This window comes from Phocoena sinus, chromosome 13 (assembly GCF_008692025.1).
Source record: "Phocoena sinus isolate mPhoSin1 chromosome 13, mPhoSin1.pri, whole genome shotgun sequence".
Lineage (NCBI taxonomy): Eukaryota > Metazoa > Chordata > Mammalia > Artiodactyla > Phocoenidae > Phocoena > Phocoena sinus.
The window spans coordinates 56569870-56596052 of NC_045775.1; the positions used below are offsets into that span (position 1 = coordinate 56569870).

General features: G+C 42.1%; 1 protein-coding gene across 8 annotated transcripts in view; it reads left to right on the forward strand.

Moving 5' to 3' along the window:
* The window catches only part of MEIS1 (Meis homeobox 1), a 140420-nt gene that overhangs the window by 70530 nt on the left and 43707 nt on the right, over positions 1-26183 (forward strand). For all 8 annotated transcript variants that reach the window (XM_032652141.1, XM_032652142.1, XM_032652146.1 and 5 more), the window contains one exon: positions 5926-6071. In XM_032652141.1, the coding sequence (XP_032508032.1) occupies positions 5926-6071 (146 nt within the window). The remainder of the gene's footprint in view (positions 1-5925; positions 6072-26183) is intronic.

Below are 26183 nucleotides of genomic sequence, written 5' to 3' on the forward strand. Positions count from 1 at the left end.
TAACACAGAAACATTATCCCCTCTGACTTCTGGCTAAGTAGACACAGCCAGGATCTGGAGAAGTGGGTTTGGGGTAGTTTTTACATTTTTCCTAGCAACCTGGCACACCCAGATAGCTCGACTACAAAGGAAACCCGACCTCCCCATACCGAGGGGATGTTTGCACCAGGGGCCCCTAGAAAGGCGGGAATGTTCTACACAGCATTTAAGGGACGAAAGGCCATATTCTCTCACCGAGAAGTGCTATGTGAGAAAACAGACAAGAGAAAAACAGAAACCCTTAATATTGGAAGAAAATGTAGCCGCCTCATAACATGAGCTGTACAGTCCTCGGAGGGCTGTGCACTGACCATTGAAACGGCTTTCAAGGCACAACAGAATTGACTCAGTATCGAAAGATACGGTTATAACTGGCCTTGATTTTTGAGTCTAGGTACATTTTTGGGACAAAGACTCTATTTCTAAATGCTCGAAGAGGAGAAAAGTAAAGGTTAAGCAGAGAACCTGGCCCGAAACCGTGGAGTCTCGCTACCAAATTGTCAATGAAATGATCTTGAAGCGGGGTGTTTTCCAGCTTGGTTTCTAGCAAAACAGGAGGGTCCACAACCTTACATGTTATTTTGCCCTGGCAGTTGAAAGTTCATCTCCCTAATTAGGAGTTTTGCCTCTGTGGCATAAAGAACCCTCTGATGGACAACCCATTTTATTTCTACCTGCTGGCCCACTGCCACCGGAAGTGCCCAGCCCTTGTGATGTAAATGTCAGGCGCTTTTGGGGGTTTTGTTTTTGCCTCCCTCAGAATAGGTTTTTGGGACCGGTGGTCCTGAAGGGAGAGAGGGAGTTAGGAGGGAGAGAAAAATGGGAGTCAGACGTTGACCTGCCGGGAAGGAGCCCCTGCTGACACGGTCAGTCTGACCCATTGAATGGACTGAATACGATAAATGCCGCTTTATCCTGCCTTGAAAGGCACGAGATAGCGCAGTCTAAATGCCTGGGCATGCTTAAATAGGCGACCAGGGATGTTTGAGTTGAGCATGTTTGAAATCTGAGCTCTCTGACAGCCTGGGAGCTGTCACAGGTCACCTGCCTTGCTCCGCTGGGACGGGCCTAGGTCTCACAAGAAATTGTCCATAGACGAATTGTAGTACAAATTCCTTTCTTTGTTGGTTGGCCTCTTTCACTAGACCATGGCCTATAAAATTTTGTAAAAACAATTCTTAAATATTATTTGAAAGGGCAAATGGCCCACGCTGAAAGGTTTGACAGTTTGACATATAGTGCATGGTTTCGAGAGCTCGCAACCTGAAAAGTGTGGCCAGGATTCTCCCCCTGCTTGTTAGAAGCCTGGTGTTTTTTGTTTTTTTGGTTTTTTGGTTTTTTTTTAACATCTTTATTGGGGTATAATTGCTTTACAATGGTGTGTTAGTTTCTGATTTATAACAAAGTGAATCAGCTATACATATACATGTGCTCCCATGTGTCTTCCCTCTTGCGTCTCCCTCCCTCCCACTCTCCCCCTCCCACCCCTCCAGGCTGTCCCAAAGCCCCGAGCTTATATCCCTGTGCCTTGCGGCTGAGAAGCCTGGTGTTTTTTAAACAGTGTTTTGTGGCTGCCCAGAGTTCCTCTGCTCCCAGCCATCTGACAGGCCAGGAGTCTGCTTCAGTGATCTGAAATCCTTTTAGACTCATTTGTGAGAGAGCAGAAAAATAGCTGGCACCTTTGAATCCAGTGTCCAAAGAGCACAGAAACAGGTAGTGCCAATTAAGGAGCCATTTGGACGATCAGATCAAAGCAGATCACTTTAGAGTCTTCTGATAGCGCCGGAGCCAGTGCCCAGAGAGAGAAGGGAGCCCGGAGTGGCACTTCAGTGAGGGGACGAGGGGGAATTTGAGTGGCCCAGTCTCATCAGAGCCAGGGAAGTCGCAGGGAAGTAGCTTTCTGCATTAGAATGTGGCCCGTGTGCGGCTCAGCGCCTGTTGGCTGCCTCTGCATAGCCAAAGGCCATTTTCAGGAGCCTCTGGCCCCTCAGTCACTGGCCTGCTAGTTAATTGCCACACGGACTTCATGACACATGGGCAGATAATATGACATTTTCGGTTTCTGTCACTAGCAAACGCCGCGACGTTGCTTGCACTAGTTGCTAAGAAGCTGTCAGAACGCATTAGCAATTGGCTAAAGTCGCCCTATGGCATTTCCTCATAGCATCAGCAAAACGAGCATAAATCACCCACTGGAGCCTACTGCTATCCTAATGAGGCTGTAAGCTTGTTTATGGACTAGCATCATTTTTATGATTATTTCCACCTTTTCAGTTTGCCTTCATTTGGTGGCAGGAGAAGTCAGCTCCAGGAATGAAGTCACTGCTGACATTTTACAAATGTGGCTCAGAGCTGCTGCCTGCTGCCGTGTGGTCAGCCGGCGGTCCTCCAAGTTTGTTTAGTGATCTTAAAAATAAAAAGGAAATAAATCCTCCAGAGACCGCAGAGAGGTGACTGTATCAAATTGCAGAGTGGATGGAAATGTGCAAGGTACAATTGACCATTGAGACTTTCCTCTGAGGTGGAGACGTTTCGAGATCAATTTTCCATTTTAGAAAGTGGAAGAGGTTAAACAATTTATTAAAATCTATGAAAGTGTTTGCTTTGAGAATCGTCTGTTTTATTATGCTCTCCTCCTTCCCCATCCTCTCCATTTCCCTAACTTGTGTCGGGAAGGAGCAGGGTTTATTGTTTTAGGCTTTTCTGAACATGCACCAGTATTTACACTGGATTGAAAGCATTTGCTTCCAATGAAAATCTTGTCTTAGATTACAACCCAGCAGTGTAATTTCCCTCCCAGATGGGAGTAAAGTAGCTGTATTTGCCTAAAAACAGTAGGAAGAACAAACTGAGCATTAAGCCAAGGCTGTTTTTGGCTTGAGCTAATGATGTAATAGAAACCTTTTATTCGGGAGAGGTCACTGCCAGGGACTGAAGGGGGGTGATCTGGCTCTTGCTTGAAAGGTTTCTCCATTGTATCTACATAAGTCTTCACTTAAACAATTCTGTTCCTAATGCTTCTGCTTTCATATGGCAGAAATAAACAGGAAAGGTTCTGGTGAGTGTTACACGTGGAATGCAGAAAGCCTTCCTCTCCTAATGCAGTATATAATTCAGGTGCCCTCAAGGCACGCTTTCAGGAATTCTTTTGCCTGAGGTAATGGGAAGCTAAGGCTGCTTTAAGGCCTTGATTATCTATTGATGCACAAAGCTGGAAAAAAGTCATCTCCGTTGGATTATAGTAGATATTTCCATAAATTATCAATGAATTCTCTTCAAGGCAGGCATGAGGCATTGCCTGCTAAATTAATCTGAAGGGGTTTTGAGATGGAGAGAAAGGCAATTTTTTTTTTTTTAAGGTTGAAAACAGTCATGGGCGAGGTGGTGAAAAACTGTGTCCTTAGGTCAGAAGCTTTTTAATCAGTGACCAAGTAGTATGTTTCTTTTCCTTGGTTACCTTTTGAATATTGAAAGTGGATTAGCCCACTGAAAATTTAAATGCTTTAGAGTTCGTTTTTTTTCTCATGTTTTTTTAATGAATTGTTATTTTATATGGTGAATTGCTTCTCCGAATAAAAAGCCTCTTTAAATATTGGACTTTCTAAGAATTTATTAGGCAAATCCAAGGAGACTCCTTATAAAACACTTGGGTAGGGCTTCCCTGGTGGCGCAGTGGTTGAGAATCCCCCTGCCGATGCAGGGGACACGAGTTCGTGCCCCGGTCTGGGAAGATCCCACATGCCGCGGAGCGGCTGGGCCCAGTGAGCCATGGCCGCTGGGCCTGCGCGTCCGGAGCCTGTGCTCCGCAAAGGGAGGGACCACAACAGTGAGAGGCCCGCGTACCGCAAAAAAAGCACAAGAAAACAAACAAAAAAAACACTTGGGTATGCAAATCAAAGGTGCAGTGCGGTGGAAGGAGCCCTAGTTTAGGGATGTGGGTGTCTCGTCCTGCCTGGACCACCCCCCTTGAGCAAATCATCCAGCAGGATCACAAGTACTTTCTTCATTGATACAGTGAGGGCTTGGGAATTGTCGGTCTTTATGATCTTTTTCACTGAGAACACAGCTATGATTCCATGGACCTTTTACGGAATATACGATTTTTGTCAACAAAACGTCGAATACAATGAAATTATGAATTTTAATTTGACAAAAATTTAACAGAAAAGTTCTGCAAAAGTTTTGTGTTTGTGGCATATGCTGTCATCCTAGCAGAAATGTTGAAATCAGTCTGTCTCTCACCCAACAAAGTTTTTAAACTTCAACTCAGAACAAGTCAAGGTAATTCAGGGGGCAGTTTTCTTTTGGGGGGAGGGGTGGCGGGGGGAGTTTCCTGAGGGAACTCTGTTAAGAACAACTGATTAATGACAACCTAACTACTTTAGATTCGACTGAAATAACTGAAATCAAAAGAGAATTCTTCAATATCCTGTGATAAACCATAATAGAAAAAATATGAAAAAGAATATACATATGTACATATATAACTGGGTCACTTTGTTGTACAGCAGAAATTAACACAACATTGTAAACCAACTATCAATAAAATTTTTTAAAAAATAGAGAATTCTTTTTGTGTGTAGGATATTTAGATAAAAGAAGCAAGGAATACAGAAATTCATGACGCGATCCAAAGGAATCTGAGGCTAGTTCCTATGTGCAGTCTTACCAGCGTTCTTTGGGCCATGTGCACGGGTCTCCCGGTAAACCCAGGGAGTGTGCTAGCTCATTGTTAAGCCTCGCCACTCTAACTCTTCTTTCTGGGCCCAGATCGACCTGTCCCTTTTTAAAAGCCAGTAGTTTCCACTGAGAGAGCTGGGGTACCAGTTTGACAAAAGCTAAGCTACTTTTTAGGGTAGCATGTTTAGTCCACTCTTGTTTTCCCTTTTAACATTTGTGCCTAAACGCCAAGTGTTTACTTTCCATTTGTACCTTATGACTTGTTTTGGACAGTGTGATTATATGGACTGAAATTTCACTCTTTTTTTATCTTATTCAATATGCCATTTTAAAAGGAATACTACGTTCTTTATCTTATTGTGTCACAGAGCCAAAAAGTTAGCTAGAAGAAACAACTTAAATGTTGTAACAAAAATCAATGGAAAATTAGTATCCAGGGTATAGGAATGTGTAAGCAGGTGACTTTTTGGTGAGAAAAATTTTAATCTAGAAGAAATTTTTCAGAAACTGCCTGAATTATTAGGGGAATACAATCCCAACTGACTATTCATTTAACATCACTTTATTTGATTTAAATAGTCATTGTTTTCTAATTAAAAATCGATTTCAAGAGTTTTTCCCTTACTAAACTTTATGCTCTCTTTCTATGACAAGAAAAATTATATTCTATTTGAAGCATTCGTATGTCAGACTGCTTATATGATGGATTACCTACATTTCCATGGCCTACTTTAGTCTTAAGATAGATCACTTATGGAAATAGTTGATGTCTTAAATGCATCTTCTCACAAGTTGACATCAATGACTTTATGTGGGATTTGAATACCCAGGCATGGACAGCACCTCTGCTCATGGTTTCCACCATATTTAACTCCCCAGTAGGAGTTACACTTAACATGTCTCCACTATCCACATCTGAATAATTACCATGGCAACAAAGCTACTAAAGAGATTGGATACTCCCCTCCATTCCCTTTGACCTTTTCCAATGTTCTTTGGAAGAAGTTCCTTAGACCTGACTACTTTTGAGCCTAGACCTTGTTCTTTCTCTTAAAAAAGAAAAAGAAAGAAAGAAAGAAAAGAGTACCAAATAAACTATTAATCATTGATATTGCTCTTTTGGTTTTGTTTATATCCAAAGGCATTCTATTTGAATAAAGCATGTTAAGGTAGCATCAGTCAAAATTTGATTCACTATGTTTGCAGGTGATGGCTTGGACAACAGTGTAGCTTCCCCCAGCACAGGTGACGATGATGATCCAGATAAGGACAAAAAGCGTCACAAAAAGCGTGGCATCTTTCCCAAAGTAGCCACAAATATCATGAGGGCGTGGCTGTTCCAGCATCTAACAGTAAGTGGATTCTAAATGACATATGTAAACTAAATATGGACAATGAACCAGTTTTGATAGAAAAAAGGGGGGAAAAATGATCCCTTTAGACCACAGATCCATACCCCAAATTAGGAGTTTTATTTGAAGTTTGCTATTGCGATTTTGCTCACTTTTGTAAGTTATAAGGTTTAGGAGTTCATGTGCACTTGTGACTTTAAGTATGTATGTTAACGATGTTGTTTTTCTCAGTGTGACTCTTCAAGTACCTAGAACCAGGTCCCACTAAGAACAAAGTCAGACAAACCCCAGAGAGAAGGACTTAATTTCTTCCAGTGCTTTAGTGGACCTTTATGGCGAATGGTCTGCAAAAATTTAAATCTTGTTGCAATGGCAGGTTGCTCACATAATTTGCTCTTAAGTGGTTTGAATGTACTGGCTGCCATTACAAAATGTTCATCTGAGTCAGAGCTGCACAGTGAAAGTTGTCCCTGTATTTAGAACTGTAAAGGAAAACAGCAATATAGAGTCAGCTCTTCCTGTGTAGTCCCTTGTGACTTTTCAAGCCGAGTAACAGTTTATATTGTCTGTGTGAGTATTGCTGTTTTCACTGCAGGAATTCTCCTGGAGATGTGAGAAACTGGAGATTTGGGGCTTTATGCCACGGAGGGATTTGTTTTGTTTGGTTATTGTTCTGAATGGATTTCATGTTCAAAATATTTATAATCATAATATTTTGGTGGATATTTTTGGAAGTGCATACTGATTTAATGACATCTAAGGAAGAAGATGAAATGAAGATTTATGGGTAAAATAATATATTAAAAATCAACAAAATTGTTGGCCAGGGGTACTTTCAATATTAGGGACAAAGGACAACTTTAGACAGGTCGTAGCATAGACTAGCCTAAAATGAATGAATGTTAAAAATCTTGTTTTTTTTAAAGAAATGTTAGGAGCAAACCTTTTATGTTACTATTTTTAGCAGAGTTTGCTTTTCTTAAAGTCATTTGATCTCCTTCAGTATCAAAGTTAATTCTGCATTGTCACTAATGTGTCCAGACCTATTGACCCTCACATCCTCACCCACTTTCAAAGCCATGTTCCTCAGTGACTTATATTGATACCGGGAGACAAACAGAGGATGTGGGAGACCAAGCTGGTTCAGCTCCTCTGGACAGAGGCTGTGCCTCCAGTAATACTCGAGGCTATAAATTAATCCAGATTTTCCAGCATCCCTAAATAAAATAAAAACCGAGAGCGGCAGAACTAACTAAAAACTAGTTTCTTTCCTTTACTTCTTCCCACCACGATTCCAAACAGTAATTAGATTATGCTGATAGTTTTGGAATCAGCTTTAGGGGTGGTTAATACTGGTAGTTAGTTGAAGATGTAGGCGGTTTAGCTGATTTTAACATCATGTTAGGTTGACCTGAAACCTGATTCGGGTGCCCTTACTTGCCTGACACTTGTTGCATTTATGTGGATGGTTTGAGATCTGCCTTGTGCAAGTTTGCTGCTGAGGATTATTGACCACCGCTGAATGGGAGGGGAAGGACTAGGGTCTAGAGGGCATAGCATGAAAAATAAATAGTACGGGCTTCCCTGGTGGCGCAGTGGTTGAGAGTCCGCCTGCCGATGCAGGGGACGCGGGTTCGTGCCCCGGTCCGGGAAGATCCCACGTGCCGCGGAGCGGCTGGGCCCGTGAGCCATGGCCGCTGAGCCTGCGCGTCCGGAGCCTGTGCTCCGCAATGGGAGAGGCCACAACAGTGAGAGGCCTGCGTACTACAAATAAATAAATAAATAAATAAATAAATAAAAATAGTACGGCATTTAAAGTCAGCGGGAGATAAGAAGTGACAATTGGGCAAAAATGCTGATGCAGCCGTGCTGGTATTTCGTCACTGGAGCCAACCAGCTGACCTGATCTAACCTGAGGATGAGCGGGGGGAGGGGACAAAAACAGGTTGACCCTAAGTCACAACCAAACTCTATTTCCTAAACTAACAGAAAAAAAAAGAGATAGACTTCGTCAGCCTCCATTTCAGTCTGCCAAGGAGTTTTGGCCTCACTCGAAGCTGAGGTGCCCCTGAATAAAATATAATCAAATATTAGTTCAGACAGAATCAGGAGAGAAGAAGCAAGTTCTTTTATTCATCCACCAGATTTCCTGGTTTTCTAGGTCGGACCCTAGTGAAGAACCTTGCCAAGAGCTCTGTTATTTTCTTAAAAAAAAAAAAAAAAGAACAACAACAAAATGCTTTTTAACAGCCAGCATGACTTTACCTGCATTGCAATGCTTTCTGTGGTCCATATATTATTGAGGCAGTTGCAACAGAAATTATTCATGAACTGTCTGATTTTTGGAGGTCCGGCTAATTTCCTTCAGTTTGAGGGTCGGTGCTGGCCTGTACCACTACCCTGAGGGGGAAACCATTTGTCCATGTCTCCCTGGCATTCTAAGAATGCTCATAGACGTTGTCTCCTGGTTTCCACTGGGTATTTCCACTCTCCTTCCCCACTCTACTGCCATCTGCTCATACAAAAATATTGATGATGATAACGGTCTCTAAAAAGCAGAAGCTCTCATAATATCATCTAAAAAGCAAAGTGAGGAGATATATTTAAATTTTCTCCCCCTTTCCTTCTTCCAATGAGAAAGATTCCCTTCTGTCCCTCTTCTCCAATTGCAAGAGTAGATAGATTTCCAGCCTTCTCCTTGTCTCATTATACTTCTTGAAAGAATGCATAAACTGTTTAGGTAATACTTATAGTCAAGAGCTGATTATAATAAATACTATGAGAAAACGTATAAAGAGAGTTTTATTATTATTTGTCCAAATGTAAGTAACTACTGTTATCTCAGTATTAATTCTTTAGTAAATTTATTTCAAATTCTGAGAGGCCTTTAGGGATGCACAATTCATTTGGAAGACTGTGTACAAATTTTAGATGATCACATTCTTGCTATATGGTTAATACAACTTATCCAGGAGATCCTTTATGAAATCTTGCTAAATGTAAAAGAGCAACTGAAACTCTGGCTAATTAAAACAATAGCAATCACAATTTATTAGCAAATTGTAAAAAAACTAATTTTTTAAATGCCAAAGGTATATTATAAAACCTCATACACCTTTTGGAAAGCAAATTGCTATCTTTTTTTTCTTTTTCAAATAAATGGGTCAATCTTTTCATTGAGTTTATTCAGTTAAAAAAGCTGCCTTTGAAAGGGCTTTCAGCCTTTGTTTGTTAGAGGAGTAGAATAGGCCCTGAATAAAAAAACCTTTCTGGATTTGCACCCCAGCTGCATAAGAAAAATGTGCCTTTCTGTAGTTGGTCACAGGTAGATTTAATCAGTAGCACTTTTTACTACTCCAAAGAGAGAACTAAAGCTTCATTTTTGGACTCACAGTCTCTAGCAAGCTAAACTGGACATACTTGTATATAATAAAAACAATAAGAGAAAAAGGAAACAGGTTTTAAACTTTGGTGATTATGGGGTAAAAGGAAATTTCAGTGATGTGAATTTCCACCTTAGACTTAGTTGAACCTTTGCCAGTTTTGATAGCTAGAGAAGTTCTCCTGAAAGAAACTATTCCCTGGAATTGAAAAGAATGACTGACATTATTTAGATAATGAGAGAGAATTCGAAAGAAAATAAAAGGATGTATTAATAGAAACGCTTGCATTTGCCTGAAGACAAATTACTGCAAACAATTAGAAAGTACTTAATATTTGGGTGTGAGTCACTATATAGTCATGATCAGTTCAGGGGCATATGCCACATCAAGATTTTTTTCCTTCCTAAGGGCATTATTCCAGCTGTAAATATAACCTGCTATGTCATAATGTTTAAGCTGGACGTGTTTTGCATATTACTGGTTATTTTGCTACATAGCGTTACAGAGGTATCTGCCTAAGGGCTAGTAAAAATGAAGAGAAGGAATAAATACAGTGTTTAAGGTAAAGAATCAAGGGTCGTTTTTTGTTTTCCTACCCTAACATATTGCAATTTTAAATATAATCTAAATAGAAAAGGGGTTAATATGGTTCTTATTGAAAATATGCAGTGACATATTTTCCTGCATGGAACTTGTGTACTCTAGGAATCCTGAAAAGTTAGGGAGAGTTGAGGTTGTTAAAATGCATACCTGCAAATTCAGGTGAAGACACCATTCAAGGTGTGACTCATTCGGCATTGACCAGTAGGAGAGGTGATCCTGAAGGTGAATTGACTTTCATTCACATTCTCTTGGATTCCTCTTCCTTTCACTGACCTTGAGGACCCACTGGGTACTATAGAGACAAACTTTGTTTCTAGGTTATATACACATTTTGCTATTTGATTTTGTTTTCTTTATTTCAGCTTCTAGCCTGGAAAATACTTTTTTTTTTCTGTAGCGAAATTTATGTCTCAATTTCTGATTTAGAAGACTTTCCTCTTAATGCGGATAAAGCCAAAGTGAGGGGTTGTAGAATCTTCCAGGTTGAGAATGGCGTTGCCATAGAAACACTATTAGATGAAAAGTGCCCTGCGGGTCCGCCACTCTAAGAATGGAGTAAATGGAATTGAATTGGGAAGTGAATGCTCTAGAAGAGACAGATGTTGTTTCATTGGTTTTTGCTTTTGGTAACAAGATCTGGTGGAGACGTCTTAGTATCAAATCTCTGCCTGCAATTTTGGAAGAACTGCGCTCTAAACATTATGAATTATTGTTAAATGAAAAAGTACTTCTCATTGGTATCCAGGTAACCCATTTTGTTGATCAAGGTGAGTGGAAAGTCAAAAGGCAGACACAGAGATAAGGACTAATACAGAGGCACGTAGTTAGGTAGCAGATGGAATTTGCTCCTCTCCTGCCATTTCTATATCTCCTCCTATCCCTCACCACTATTCTTTGCCAATTTTAACAGTGAATATTCTTATTGTGCCTTACCAGTTAGCATCCTTCAGCTACCATTAGTTCTAAGAAGGTAGCAAGGCAGGAAGACTATATTTTTTTTTTTTTTTTTTTTTTTTTTTTTTTTTTTGTGGCGATATGCAGGCCTCTCACTGTTGTGGCCTCTCCCGTTGCGGAGCACAGGCTCCGGACGCGCAGGCTCAGCGGCCATGGCTCACGGGCCCAGACGCTCTGGGGCATGTGGGATCTTCCCGGACCGGGGCACGAACCTGTGTCCCCTGCATCGGCAGGCAGACTCTCAACCACTGCGCCACCAGGGAAGCCCATGGAAGACTATATTTTTGAACTTTGACCTAAAATGTCAATCAGGGTAGTGCAAAGTGTTTGGGAAAGACAGTCCTAACTAGACCTCCGTGTTCATATGCCTGAGCCAAGGAGGGTGGTTTGTGGAGCTGGCAGCTAACATTGATCCTTTTTTCATTATGTGGTATCTACAGATACCTTATTAAATTAAGATACTTGAAAACTAGTATGAAGGAGTGAGAAGATTTCTTTTTGCTTTCAGATGCCCATGTCCCATAACAAAAATGAGCTCTCCGAAATACATAAGAAGAATATCTTCACAGTTCTTACTTTTTTTTCTTACACGAGGTTACCAGTCACTTTCCCAGGCTTTAGTCTGATGGTCAGAGCTTGGCTTTGCCGAAATCAATACAGGCTTAGATGACGGATCTCTCTATCTTACTTTTAAAAGATCTCTGCTACTTTGGAGATAGCATATTTCGACTTTGATTAGATAGGACCCTGAATATCTTTTACCCAATTGGGAGTCATCTGTTTCAGGAGGAGAATGGAATAGATTATTTAATGACTTGGAGGTAATGTTGGAATGCCCTAATTCTTCTGTAATATACATCATATGAACCCTGTTTTAATAATGAAGCAAGTGGTTTCTAGATTCTGGAGCAACTGCCTTTTTCTTTTTCTTAGCTGGTTATTGAAATCCTAATGGGATGGGTGATGAATTTTCTTAGGTCAGGTAAACTGAAAAGGCTACAGCTGGAATTCTTCACCCAGAAGAATCGGAGTTAATACTAATGATCATTGTGAATTAGAAGATCAAAGGCGAAGCATCAGCCTGTTCTCCAAGTTGTTGCCCCAGAGGCCATTAGTGACCTGGCAGAGCTCCCTCCCAGCCTCCCGCACACCTCCTTCGCTTTGCCCCAGCCTTTCTTCCCCATCCTAGTTATGCACCTCTGACCTGGGGGAATTACAGTCGGTTGACGAGGAGGCATTGGGGGAGAAAAACAATCAAAAGTAAAAACAAAAGTCCAACTTTAAAAGTGTTCATTTATCCAGGTGCAGAGGACTCTTAAGCAGATGAACTCGGATTGGGGCTGTATGAATTTCGGGGTGTGATTGAGATTTTTGTGCTCAGGCAAATGGTTTGTTCATTTCACTGATGGTTGGTGCCTTTATATGGTGCCTTATATAAGGGGCATTTGTAGCGTCCGGCTGGCAATTTGTCAGCTTATTCTAAAATTTTCCTTTTGGTTCCAAGGCTCAGTTAAAAATACATTGTAGTTTGGTTTCCTGATATACTCTTTTTTTAAATTAATTTTTCACTGCATTGGGTCTTTGCTGCTGCTCTTGGGCTTTCTCTAGTTGCAGCAAGTGGGGGCTACTCTTCGTTGTGCGTGGGCTTCTCACTGCGGTGGCTTCTGTAGTTGCGGAGCACAGGCTCTAGTAGGCACGTGGGCTTCAGTAGTTGTGGCTCGCGGGCTCTAGAGCGCAGGCTCAGTAGTTGTGGCGCACGGGCTTAGTTGCTCCGAGGCATGTGGGATCTTCCCGGACCAGAGATCGAACCCGTGTCCCCTGCCTTGGCTGGTGGATTCTTAACCACTGCGCCACCAGGGAAGCCCAGGTTTTCTGATATGCTCTTAATCGGGTTGGTTCAGTGAAGGACTAGGTTCAAAACAGAAGTGCCCATATAAGCACAATTTATTAAGTTGATGATTGCCCATGCACATAACTGTTGGAAAACTAGCTCGCCATTTACACTTCGATGCATATATCAATGTCCTGTCTTCTGATACCTCTTAGTGATGATACATGTTTGAAGATAAAACGCTAAACTCAGTCAATGAATATGAAACAGCTCCTCCTCAGTTTATCTTTCAGATTAAAATTAGAGCGTCACGTACATATGTGTGAGCGTATTTTTTAAACTAACTCAGTCTAATCCTTAGGAATATTTTGTGACATAGGTTTGGCTTTTTACTTTCTGTGTTTAAGATTCCTAGTGAAGGTACTTTGGTTTAAAGAACGGAGGTTTGATGGACAGACAATCCAGTGGTTTTGTTTTAGGAAGGATTCCAGTGTTTTGGTTTGGTTTGGCTGATTGGTTGTTTTGCCAGGGGAAGTAAATCTATATGTCATGTAATTTAGGAGACTTTGACTTAACTGGAAATATCCTCATCACATCTCAGTCTTTCTTACGGAAGTGTGATTATGACTCTGTGTACATATATGTCCCTATATACTTGGGCATTTTTCTGTAAGACAAATCTCTCTGAACCCCTGCCATCCGTACCAATCCTGATGGGAAAAACTGATCCATTTTACTTCTTTTAATCCCCTAAATAGCTATGTTCAGGGCTCAAATTTTTCTGTTTCTGCTGATGGAAGCCAATGCCAGAGGGTAAGCCAAGAGTGGAGACCACATTGCAATGGTCACAATACCCTCTTGGTTATGGGCCAAGCTTACCTGAGGTATACTGAATGCCATGAGACAGCAAAAATCGCTTTATTAAGGCTCCAAGGTAGTAATGATAGTAATTGTGCGGATTTACAGCAAAATGACTGCTATGGACAAACGTGCTGGTGTTTCAATACTGCTTGTCCTTCCATTTGAGAGTCCTGAGCCTGGGAAAGGTGGCTTTCGTCAATGGACTGGATACTCAGCTCAGTGTGTCAGGAGGCAGGAGAGAGCCCTCGAACACTCAGATAAGGCATCCACTTCCTGGTGGGCCTGTGGGCAGCCTCCAAGAGCAGAGGAGTAGCTGGAAGAATTACGCCAGGCGATTTTCTAACATTTCAGAGACCTTTCAGATTTTGTGTTTTCTTGCTATTGCAAAATGCCTTCACTCAGCAAATTATAGCCCAAGGAGTGTGGCTCCCAATACAAGAAGTATTGCTCTATCTTTGGACACTCTAAAGAAAAGATAGGCCTCAAGTAACTTGATGTTATAAATGCAAGCACCCTTAGTTGATATTCAAATGAGACACAAGTTACTTGGTTTTATAATGGATTATTCAAAATCTTCTGAAATAGAGACCTTTGTTTGATTTAAATCACTGCTTGTATTTGAATGTCCTCCTGGTATTATCTCTCCAGAAAAAAAATGGGGCAATATATATGAACTTAACCATTTAGGTGCCTTTGCTTTTCAGTTCTTAATATTCTGCGATCAGTTTTTGTCTGTTTTCACATTAACTTTGTCGCTAGCATCCCTGTAGAGCCCACGCGCTCTCCCATGACACGAATGACCTTTGAGAATTCGGTGTCCTAGGAAGTTCTTGGGACATCCAGAGGCCAGGAGGTGTTAATAGGAACACTCATTCTAAGAAAGAGCAATGAGTGTAGAAAATTTCTATTGCAGTTTATAGAAGCTTAGGAATCATTCCTGTCCCGTATTTAAAGAAAAGTCAGTTTCCCAAACTTGGGGGAAGAACTCCACAAAAATGATGATTTCATTTTTAAAAGAATTGCAATTATCTCCTGCCTACATAATGTTACTTTTACCAAGTTTTTTTTTTTAAATGATCCATTAATTGCTTGGCTCTTTTGACATTGGATCATTCTGTCCTGTTAACAGCTGAAGGAAAAAATTGATCAAAAGGCTAAATAAACTTATAATCTATGTCTCTATGGTGCTTTGTAGTTTAATATTTTCACATACACTGGATTCTTAAGACAATCCTGTAAGGTAGTCAGGATGACAGAAATGAAGGTGAGAGAAGTTAATGAATTTTCTCAGGGTCAAAAGCTAGGAACTGGCTGAGCTGCAACCAGGGAGGGTCTCCTGCCTTGAATTTCCATGTGCTTTTTACCATGTTGCCTCCCAAACACAGAGCAAATCAAATCACCAGCATGGGAGTTCAAAGGTATAATTATAATCTCATTTCATGAGCTAGCTGATTAGTATTTTTTAAATAAAAATAAGAGCCAGAAGGTTTGGCACAAAAGTTCATAGTGCAACCTGATGGTTATTGGTAACAGGGGGGTCAAGGAAGGTCCTTTCGCATCTAGATTCTTTTTCCAGACACATCTGTGCATAAAGAAGGCATAGCTGCTGCTATTGATATTTTGTGCAATTGTAATCATTTATACATTGTTAGAATTTCAGATTTTAAACATTAACTGTCCCTCCTTCCTTATGGAAACAGGTAAATCTCTAGCCGTGTGTATTACTAACAACGTGTGATAGTGATTTGGGGAATCTCTCCTCATGCAAGTCGTGACTAACCCTTCGAACACAGAATTTAGCTCCTTGAAGATTTTTTGCCTGTCACATGTTCAGGACGCCAAAGAGCTATGTCTTTCATTTGCTTTATGGAGATAGGGGAAACTGCTTATGCAGCCCCAATTACTCTTGAAACTACACCCCAACTGTCGTTTCTCAGCAAAGAAGGCTGCTAAAGCCTGGAGAATTAAGCCACCGCTCTGGGGTATGACACTGAGGTCTGATCATTTTCAAGCTAGTAATAACCAGAACCCTAAAATTCTTTTGAATAAAATGTAATTTTAGTAATGTTTCCATAAACAGTGGTAATGGTGGCATTTTAGTAGGCAGTGACATTAGTCACATCGAAATTGCACCACATTGGCTTTTAAATTACTCCACCTGTCTGTATGAATAGACTTTTCAGTGTAAAAGCAGAGAGACAGCTGCTGCTAATGTCTCTTCTCCCTGTGCAGATAATGCTGGTAAATCTACATGCATAAAGGACTGGTTTGTGGTGTAAAATGGTACCTGACCCTGCTGGCTCCTGAGCTGCAGAGAAATACCTTTAATTACCAGTGGCTGTGTTTAGTTGTTGACATAAAAATGTCAGCTTCGAGGGGTATAACCTCAGGTTCACTCCCTCTAGTAATGTCACCCACCGTACACTCTTTTTCTTCCACCCACATCCTTAGTGAGATGGGTGAGCATTTATCTTGATGTGTTTCAGAAACGTGCAGGGCATTAATACTTAAAAGGAAAACATCTAATACCGTATGGACTTGATTGATGATCTTTCCATTGGAGAACTTTTAAAGATTAGTGGAATCGGGTTCCTTCCTTCTAGCCAGAATGGAAATATGGGATACTGTCTGTACCTTCAAAGGGCTTAACATCATTCATCTAATAACAGGTACACGTTCTCATGTGAGGATCATGGCCAGGCACTTCAGAAAGCAGAAAGGGTAAAGAATAGAGGCTTGAGTCTGTCAAATTTTTTACCATAGGCCCAGGCTTCCTGTTGATACGTGATGAAACTTACTTTCCAGAGAAGCCTGTTTGCTCTTGACCTTTCGGCTGTGGTCTATTGTAGCAGCTATATCGAGCTAGGAATGGGCCAGCCAAGCAAGGGGGATACTCCTGTTCACAATGCCTGTTGCCAACGACGTATTTGGAGAAATGGTAAATAGGAGATATACTTGTCTGGCTCGTTTGCAGGCCTTCTTTTTGACTTCTTTCACACAACTCGTGTTTTCGTGTTTAATTTAACAAGGAATGAGTAGTAAATGAAAGCTGCTGCCTGAAATCCCACTGTGAGCGTGTTTTGCACTTGGCTCCCCGGTGACAAAGCAATTTGTGAAATTATGTGATGGAGTAATTAGATGAAGCCAGGGCTTCTGATTGTTGCCATGCATATGGGGCGAGGGTTTGTTGCGAAGAGGGAGGGGGAGGAGAAAAAAACAGATTATGACCCTGGCAAGTTGGCTCAAAGCTTCTTCATTTATTTGTAAACAGAATATTTAGTGACCGCATAGGAAGTAGCTGTAATCACCAGCTCATAAAGAAACCACTGCAGAGCTTTTGGATTTTTGCAGAGTGCTCATGTAAAATTTAAGCTGGGAGGCAGAATCCCTGTTAATGTAATTAGGACCTAATTTACCACCCTTTGCACACAGATGTAATAATGTCTAGATATTCTATCTTTAAGCACGTTACATATACCTCAGTGCAGCAGTTACTGAACAGAAACAGGTGTGAGCACTTTCCTAATTCGTTTTTACACTGTAAACACATAGCAGTGTAAGGGAAATATTTACCAAAAATGAGGGGAAGGAATGTCTGCAAATGAGGCAGTAATGGACAGTTGCCCTTTATGTACTGATGGATTTCTCAATGGTTAAGTAAATTTAAAGCAAATGCTAGAAAAATCAATAGGCCAGCATAGTCTCGGTTTTGCCTCATAGACTTCAGGACAGAATGACAGATGTGGTGTCTATGACCCATTTAAGTATTAATGCTTGAAAAACTGCTTCTGCATGCAAGGTTATAGGCTTTGAAACATTCTGCTCTATTGTATTACAGACAATAATATTTTTAAATATATATGGAATTTATATGTTTCAGTGAGGTTGTTCTTAGGTGATACATTTATACTGGAAGATGAGTTGCTTAGTTGTTGCAATAGCAATCATAAATCAGTTCCGAATGTTCCCACGTGGAAACATCTTCATAAGGCTGTAGTTGGGAGGTAAAGATGATGTATATCGAGCTTCCATGGATCGTGAAGTGAATATGCTCCATAACACTCTACGTGGAAACCAAATTAGATTTAATTAAGGGGTAGATGCTGAGAGACTTTGGAAAAATCTGTAAAGTACCATTAAAATGTGGCATTAGAATTCAGTTCATCTCCAGGGCTCTAGATGCTATATTTTACACTTGTACCAACATGGATCACGTGTCACATAGGCTGACCGTCACAACGTGGGAAATTTTCAGGCTGTTGAAATGTTCTAAATGGTAGGTATTATCCTCTGAGAATGAGAAGGCCAGCCTTCTGGTAGCATCACAGAGCATGCATTTTCCCATCCATGGTTCCCATTACCAATGTCAAGAGAAATGGTGGAAATACGCTCCCAGTGTTGGATTGTTGATTACTAGAGACAGGAAGATGAGAAGAGAAGCAAGGCAAAGTGTACTTAAGTACTGGTTTCAGGGACCACAGCTGGCTTCCACACCAAAATGAATTGGAGGGTTGAACTCATTATGCTGGTTCTTTGGGGAGAAGGTGCCATTTGTTGCAGAAAAAGAGAGTTGGGTTGGCTTGAAGTGTCCTGTTTACTATCTTCTTATGCTGAGTGAACTCGGACAGTCATTCCTACCTTCTTTTGCCCGTGACTAAGCAGACAGGGGCCAGCCTGCCTCTGGGTTTTGAAAATCAGTATGTAAAGGTGATATTGTGATGAACCAAATCCTTGGAAACATTGCTAGGTTGGAATGATGGAGAGAAGTAGAATGATTGTAGGTTCTAAATGGAAGGTATTTTCCTGATTTTAATCTTCATACAACACAGCAGTAGTAATTACAACATTCCTCTGAAGCTGTATCAGGAGATTTAACAGTGTACACGTTTGGAGGTTAAACTGAGGTGTAAATGGTAAGTTTAAAAAAAATGAAAGTCTACCATCTAAAAAGTTGGGAAATGGAAATTACTACAGAACTGAAGGTTCTTTTGCTTCTTCAGAGCAGTGCTTCTTAAACTTTAGTGTGCATTCCAATTAATCTGGGAATGGTTTTTTTGAATGGAGATTCTCAGAGGGGTGAGGCCTGAGATTCTGCATTTTGAACAAGCTCGCTGCTGCTCGTCCACAGACCAGACTTTGCATAGCAAGGATCTCAGGAGCACAAGCCACATGACAGCTTTTAAATGGAAAGATGACTGTTTTTCTTAATCTTTGATTTTTTTTTTTTTTTTTTGCGATACGCGGGCCTCTCACTGCTGTGGCCTCTCCCGTTGCGGAGCACAGGCTCCGGACGCGCAGGCTTAGCGGCCATGGCTCACGGGCCCAGCCGCTCCGCGACATGTGGGATCTTCCCAGACCGGGGCACGAACCCGTGTCCCCTGCATCGGCAGGCGGACTCTCAACCACTGCGCCACCAGAAAAGCCCCATCTTTGATTTTTAATGCTTGGATTTTTTTTCTTCTGATGTTGAAACAACGCATTATTTTCATAATGTCTCTCAGACTAAAGTGTCTGGTTTTTCCTCTGCCAACTTCAGTTCTTTTTCAGTGTACAAGAACTTTCTTTTAAATACCAAAGAGTTTTTAAAAAGCTAGACTTTATGTTTTAGAGCAGCTTCAGGCTCACGGCAAAACTGAGGGGAAGGGACAGAGATTTCCCATAGGCCTCCTGCCCCACACCTGCAGAGCCTCCCCAATTATCAGCACCCCTCTGTCCCCACCAGAGTGGCACATTCCTTACAACTGATGAACCTACACGGACTCATCATTGTCACCCAAAGTTCACAGTTTACATCAGGGTTCACTCTTGGTGTGGTACATTCTAGGGGTTTGGACAAATGTATGACATGTATCCACCATTATAGTATCATGCAGGGTAGTTTCACTGCCCTAAATGAATATCACAGAGTTTTCCCTGGGTCTCTCAAATACCCAGAAAGCTTCTGATAGATCAAGGACGCTGCAGATATACTGACTTTTTCTTTGCGGCTTCTTGACAGTACACTTGTGTGATAGGATGAGTGAAGGTTGAATGTTACAGAATCTTACCCTTCCCCCACGATGTGGCTTCAGGGCTCTGGCAATGATAGTCAGTCATGGAAGTTATCATGGGGAGAGGGCAGTGTGTTCATTGCTTGTACTAGCTCCCGAATTCCTAGTCTGGACCTCCAGATCTGGTAGCCTTTGTCAGTAAGGAAGCAAGAGAATCACCAACTAAGGAAACAAAACATACCTTTTTTTTTTTTGCGGGCCTCTCACTGTTGTGGCCTCTCCCGTTGCAGAGCACAGGCTCCGGACGTGCAGGCTCAGTGGCCATGGCTCACAGGCCCAGCCGCTCCGCGGCATGTGGGATCTTCCCAGACCGGGGCGCATCAGCAGGTGGACTCTCAACCACTGTGCCACCAGGGAAGCCCCACAATACATACATTTGAGGGAGAAATGCTTTTGTTCCTAATCCTACTTGCCAACTTCAGTCTGCTCCAGGAAATCCTTTTGTATTTCCGCTGCCTTGTGTACTTTATCTGCCCTGGACACTCTCAAATTTCACAGCATCCTGGAAGGTGAATTTGTTTTAAAAATTGAACATCCAAGGAAACCGTCACCCAAGTCCAGGAAGCGCAGAGTCCTATACAGGGTAAACGCAAGGAGGAACACACCCAGTTACGTATTAATCACACTGACAAAAATTAAATGCAAAGCAAAAATATTAAAAGCAGCAAGGGAAAAGCAGCAGATAACATACAAGGAAAACGTGAGCATCCGAAAAGTATATTCCCTCTAGTTGGGCTAAGATCTAAAGAATTGTTACGAATAGCACATACCTATGAATCATTGCTTAGTGGGTAAATTCTCTCACTCATTAGAGTTCACAGGCTGGATGTAGTTTCTTGAAATTAGGTCATTTATTTTGGTCTAAGGCACTGAGGATCAAAGGTCACAAGGAATCCAAAAGCCATTAGTCAGGGTTCTTTTCTGGACCCCTTAGATGTCATTGTGCGAGTTACCCATGGCAGCCCGGGCCTGGCCTGCTGTCAGGGAGCTGGCAGGGTGCCTACTTTATTTCCAGTTTGCATAGATAAAAAGCAGAGCAGCTACTCTTAGAATCACTATAAAAATAAGCTTACATAAAATCTCCATTTGAAATACAGTATGTGTGTGCCCCTGCATGCGTTCTCTTACGGAGGCCAGGGGCCCTAGAAATCAAAATTAGAAAGAGAGGCATACATTCGATGGCATCGTGGATTATCCTTTGTTTTGGTGCAGGCATTTATAATTCATTGTGAGTATAGTGAAGACCAGATTTTCACAAAGAATTGTAACGACAAACCAAGTGTTTTAATTTGCGAATGTAAAATACAATAAGGCATCGCTTTAACCATTGTCAAATATATATGTTGCCATCCCCTCTTGATAATATTGAAGTACATTTGGCAGTAATGAGTTTATGCATATCAGGTGGGCAAGAGATGTAGTCAATTCGTTTACTTCCCCCATTGAACCCTGTGGGTCTCAGGCCCACACCTTGAAGTGAAAACATCGTCAATTACCAAGACGACAGGCGCCCTGGACTTACTCCTTGAAAGTGTTCGTATTGGACCAGAAACCATGAGCACCCAGCAACATTCATCACTTCAGTGTTCAAGAGAGTGATTGAGTAAATGGCGGGGTGAATTCCCAAGGAAAAAAGGCCAAATGGACCTGCATGAAACAGCATGTATTGAATTTTGAAAAATCCAGCTATAAGCAAGTATCCTATTTGATGTGAAAAGATTATTAAGTACTTCGTTTGCATTTGGTTCAACAATTAATCATTGTTCCCCCATTTTACAGATGGAACACATTTATAGAAGGAAGCAAGCTAGGAAAGTCTGAAGATCTACCAGAGATCTTAGTGTACAATAAAGTAGAAACGGGAAAAAAATTCAGAGCCCTAATTTGCGACCTGCTGGGTGTCACTACTTCCAGACCTTGAGACTTAAATTTATGGTTTGTTATTGCTCTTGAAACTGGCTTGCATACACATTGACTAGATCTGGTGAGAGTTGAGGCAGAAGTCCATGTGACGTCATCAGAGCCATGTGTTTGCCCCACTTACTTGATCACAGCTGCTTTATGGCACCACCAGAGAGCTGTGGGTTCCCTGCATGGGTGCCATGCCGTCCCTGGGGTTCTCCGTGGCAGTGACACCTGCACTGCACAAGTGTGTGTGGTAGGGGTCGGAGAAGGGGCTCATGCAGCAGCAGGATGGCTCTCACCTGGAAATACCTAAAATTGTTTGGTTTGTGCGGAGAGATGGCTGGGATGTTTTCCACGATGGGGTGACCTAATCCCCACTGCACAGCAGGAAAAAGCAACTTTTAAACGTGCTTGTTGTTATTTTTCCCCACCGTAAATGACGGCTAAACTTTAGGCCGCATCTACCCTTCTCTTTGAATTGGGCCATTCAGGTTTTTTCCAAGTGAGTTCAAATGCGTTTTGAGTGCCCTACTGCGTGCAAGGAACCGTGTACATCTCAGAGCGCTATGAAAAGCACATAGATCTAGTTGGTGGTGCGGTTTGCAAGAAGAACTGGAGTGAGGAGGACAGTTCAGAGACAATAACAACAGCTCCGGTGAGAAGGTTGTGGCTGTGAGAGTGTAAAGAAGTGGATGGATGGATGGTGGACGATATCTTGGAGGTAAACATGGCACCTCATAAGTAGAAACATTCATAGCTGGCATATGTGTATCATACACTGTGCTAAGTGCCAGTGGTGTGCCAAGGTGGGTTCTCAGTGCCATGTGTGTAGAGAACTTACAAATAATAATGAAATGACTAAAAGGCAGTCTGTTTATTATTATCACCATGCACTGGCAATTCTAAATAATGTCAGTGAAAAAAAAGCTCCTCCTGGCTGGTGCAGGCTGCTCCCACCCTGCCCCCGCCCTGGTAGGCCTCGCTAAGCACTTTCACATTTTATCTCATGGAATTCCCACTGTGACCCTCTAGGGGAGGTAGTGCTAGTCTCCCTGTTTCACTGTTGAGAAAACCAAGATTCTGAGAGATTAAACAACTTGCCTGAAGTAGCGCAGTGAGAAGCAGGGACTGGATTTGAACTCAAGCCCCTCTGGTTCTGAGGCCTGTTTTCATAACCACTCACGAGTGGACATTTGGTACAAGAGCATCAAAGGTGACTTCCCTGTTTCACGTTGGCAGTTAGGGAGCTGGAGTCTCTTTCAGGGAAGAAGGGAAGTTCGAAGGAGGAACTGGTTCTAGGGGAAGGTGAAGCATGCCGTGTGGGATACGTGTGGTTCCGGTGCTGGTGGGATGTCCATGTGAGTTGTATGGTCAGTAGTTGGAAACGGGTTGACTGGGGCTTTGGTGAGAGCACAAGGCTTGGTGTTACCTCCATTGAGGCTGGAGATGGATATGGAGTCATGGACCCAGAGAGAGCTGAGAGAGAAAAGGAGGAGGGCAAGAACGGAATTCAGGGGCTTCCCTGGTGGCGCAGTGGTTGAGAGTCTGCCTGCCGATGCAGGGGACGCAGGTTCGTGCCCCGGTCTGGGAAGATCCCACATGCCGTGGAGCGGCTGGGCCCGTGAGCCATGGCCGCTGAGCCTGCGCGTCCGGAGCCAGTGCTCCGCAGCGGGACAGGCTGCAGCAGTGAGAGGCCCGCGTACCGCAAAAAAGAACGGAATTCAGGCAACGCCTCCTTTTAAAGGCTGTCTGGAGGAAAAAGCCTAGAGAAAGAGACAGAGGAGCAGGCAGGAGGTCTGTCCAACGTGGAGGTGGGCTGGAGTCATCTCTGCGGTCCCTTCTAGCTCCCACACTTTAATAGTCTAAGAAAAGGAAGGAAGATCCAATGATAAGAAATAGTCCATTCCCAAACAGAATCCACCACAGTCCCCACACTGGCTCTCCTTTCTCTCACCCTCATCTCAGTTAACATCATCACCATGGACCGACCCGGAAGTTCCAACCAGGATCCTCAGATTCATCCTGGAAGATTCCCCCTCCTCCCTGCTTCCCAGATTACTCCCCGAGTCCCATCAACACTCCCTCCTAAACACTTCTTCATTCTCTTATCCCTATCTAGTCCCGTTGCCATAGCCTCCTTGTCTCCTGCTCTCCCCTTTCCCTAATCAGCCTCCCTGCCTCTAATCAGTTGCCTCTAATCAATTACACTTGTTTGTAATTGATCCCTTACAAAGAATCCCTCATTTTGCCCCCAGAGTGATTATTCCAAAGCAAACTTGGCCAAATCTCACCCCTACTTGAAAACCTGTAATAGCTCCCTATTGCCCTCAGGATACAACATCCTCAGCGTGCCATTCAAGGACCCTTGAGGTCTGACACTGGCCCACTGAGCACCCAGGCTCTTCATTCGCCCTTTCCATGCACACTTACCTTCCCCACAGGCGCTGAATGGTCCTGTACTCTGTGTACCTGCACGTGCTGTTCCCTCATCTGGAAACTCCATGACCCCTTCTCCACTTCATACTTTTTCCTGCATCCTTCACAACTGATCTCAGCTGTCACAGCTTGGGGAAGCCATTCTTGGTCCTCCCCAGGAGGGAGGAAGTGGCCCCTGCCTCCAGACCCATAGCGCCTTGATGGTCATCTGATAGAGAGCACTTGTCATGGTGACTGTTTATTTACGAGCTGCCTCCCTCGTAAATAAGATGATTGAATCTTTCACTGCTATATCTTCAGCCATAATAGAGATGCTTGATGATATTTATTGACCAAACGCTTGAGCAAAGTTTCAAAATAGAGGTGACCAAACCCTGAAAGTTTTATGCAGTAGAAGTACTGGCAAAGTTTCTGGCATAGGGATTAGGATATCATCAGTGACCTTTGAAAGACCTGTTTCAGGACTTTGGAAGAGAAAGAAGCTGTATTCTGAGGCATACGGGCGATACTACGACAGAGGCAACAAAGGTAGACCCTTTTGCAATTGCTTGAGGAAATATACCAAGGGCTACAATTTGGGCAGTAGCATGAGGAGGTGGTAACAAGAGGGGAAGGTTTCTCTTTTCTTTTTTTTAATATTTAGGAGAAGGGAGATTTGAATGTTTACACATAGAATCATACAGCTGTCTTTCATGGAATTGCTACTATGTTCCACGCAGTTTGTTAAAGCACAGCCTAATTATTTACTTAGGCAATAGAGAAGGAACCTTTGAAGATAAATGTAGAAAAGGACTGATGAGTGGAGCAAGGATCAAGAACAAGTGGGCAGTGGAGGGGCTGAGTGGGGAGAGTGATGGGATGGCATCTCAGAGCAAGGGCTTAGCAATACATGTGAACCAGGAGAGGAGATTTAGAAATAGACAAGAAGGGAGTCTTGGGTGTTCTTCTCCCGGATCTGTTAGCGTACCAGGAGGCAAAGTCAATGGCTAAGTGTCCAAGAAGTAGGATTGGGAGCTGGAAGAGAGTGGAAGTCATTTGGAAGAAATTGCTGCTGGGAACACAGTAGGCAGACCAAGAAAAGGAAAAAAAAAAAAAACGATTAAGAAAGATAAAAGGACTTTCACGGTGCAGTTGAGAATACATGTAGAAATAGCACAAGACACCAGACTGTGAACAAGGGCTGGCTAGACTTTTAATAGGTACATTTCATAATCAACCTGCTTTTCACATGTTAACGTTAAGGCAAAATAATGAAGTTTTAGTGGCTTTCCACAGGAAAAAATAATTGCATTTTCTATTCCTTAAAAATTCGTATCATGGGGCAAATTCATTGAGCTGCAATCTGAACTACTTAAGTTCCTACTATCTTGTATAGGTTGGTGAACCTGAATTTGCATTAAAAGTTTTATCTCAGTTTTGGAGGAAGTTATCATGCAATTACTGTACATTATCTTTCGGTGCCGGTTGTATGAGAAGTTTGCAAACTTGTTTTGATAACCTTTGAACGTGAGTTCAACAAAAAACCATGCAAATGCAGCTGTCTGCTAAGATAAAAAAAATTTTTTTTCTTAGCATGATATATGAGAAAAGGGGGATTTAAAATTTAACTACAACAAATTAACACAATATTTTTAAAAACTTGAGCAACTGTAAAGGTTAACAAGTAAAATGATCTCAGGTATGCTTTTTAAATCATTCCTCTGCCAGAGTCCTGATTTTTAATAGTGGGCAGGAGGGGTGGCTGGCTTGAAAAGACTCCTTTAGATTCACGTGTTGAAGTTGAATTGATCTTGACATTGCTCCAGAAGAGTCTACTATTGTCATTTGGGTTTGATGGTAAATGATATACACCTGGTTTTATGAAAGAAAAAGTCACCCCACACATAATGAGCAGCTCGTTGTCATATATAAAGAACAGTTGGCTGAGAGTGATCGGCTAGTCACAGATGACTCATGTGAAGTGTTGCTGTTTAAATAGAAAGGACTACTGCCATGCAGACAGACTGAAAGGAAGATAGATAGATAGATAGATACATAGATAGATGGATAGATAGATAGATGGCTCATTGGTTTTTCAAATATGTTTTAG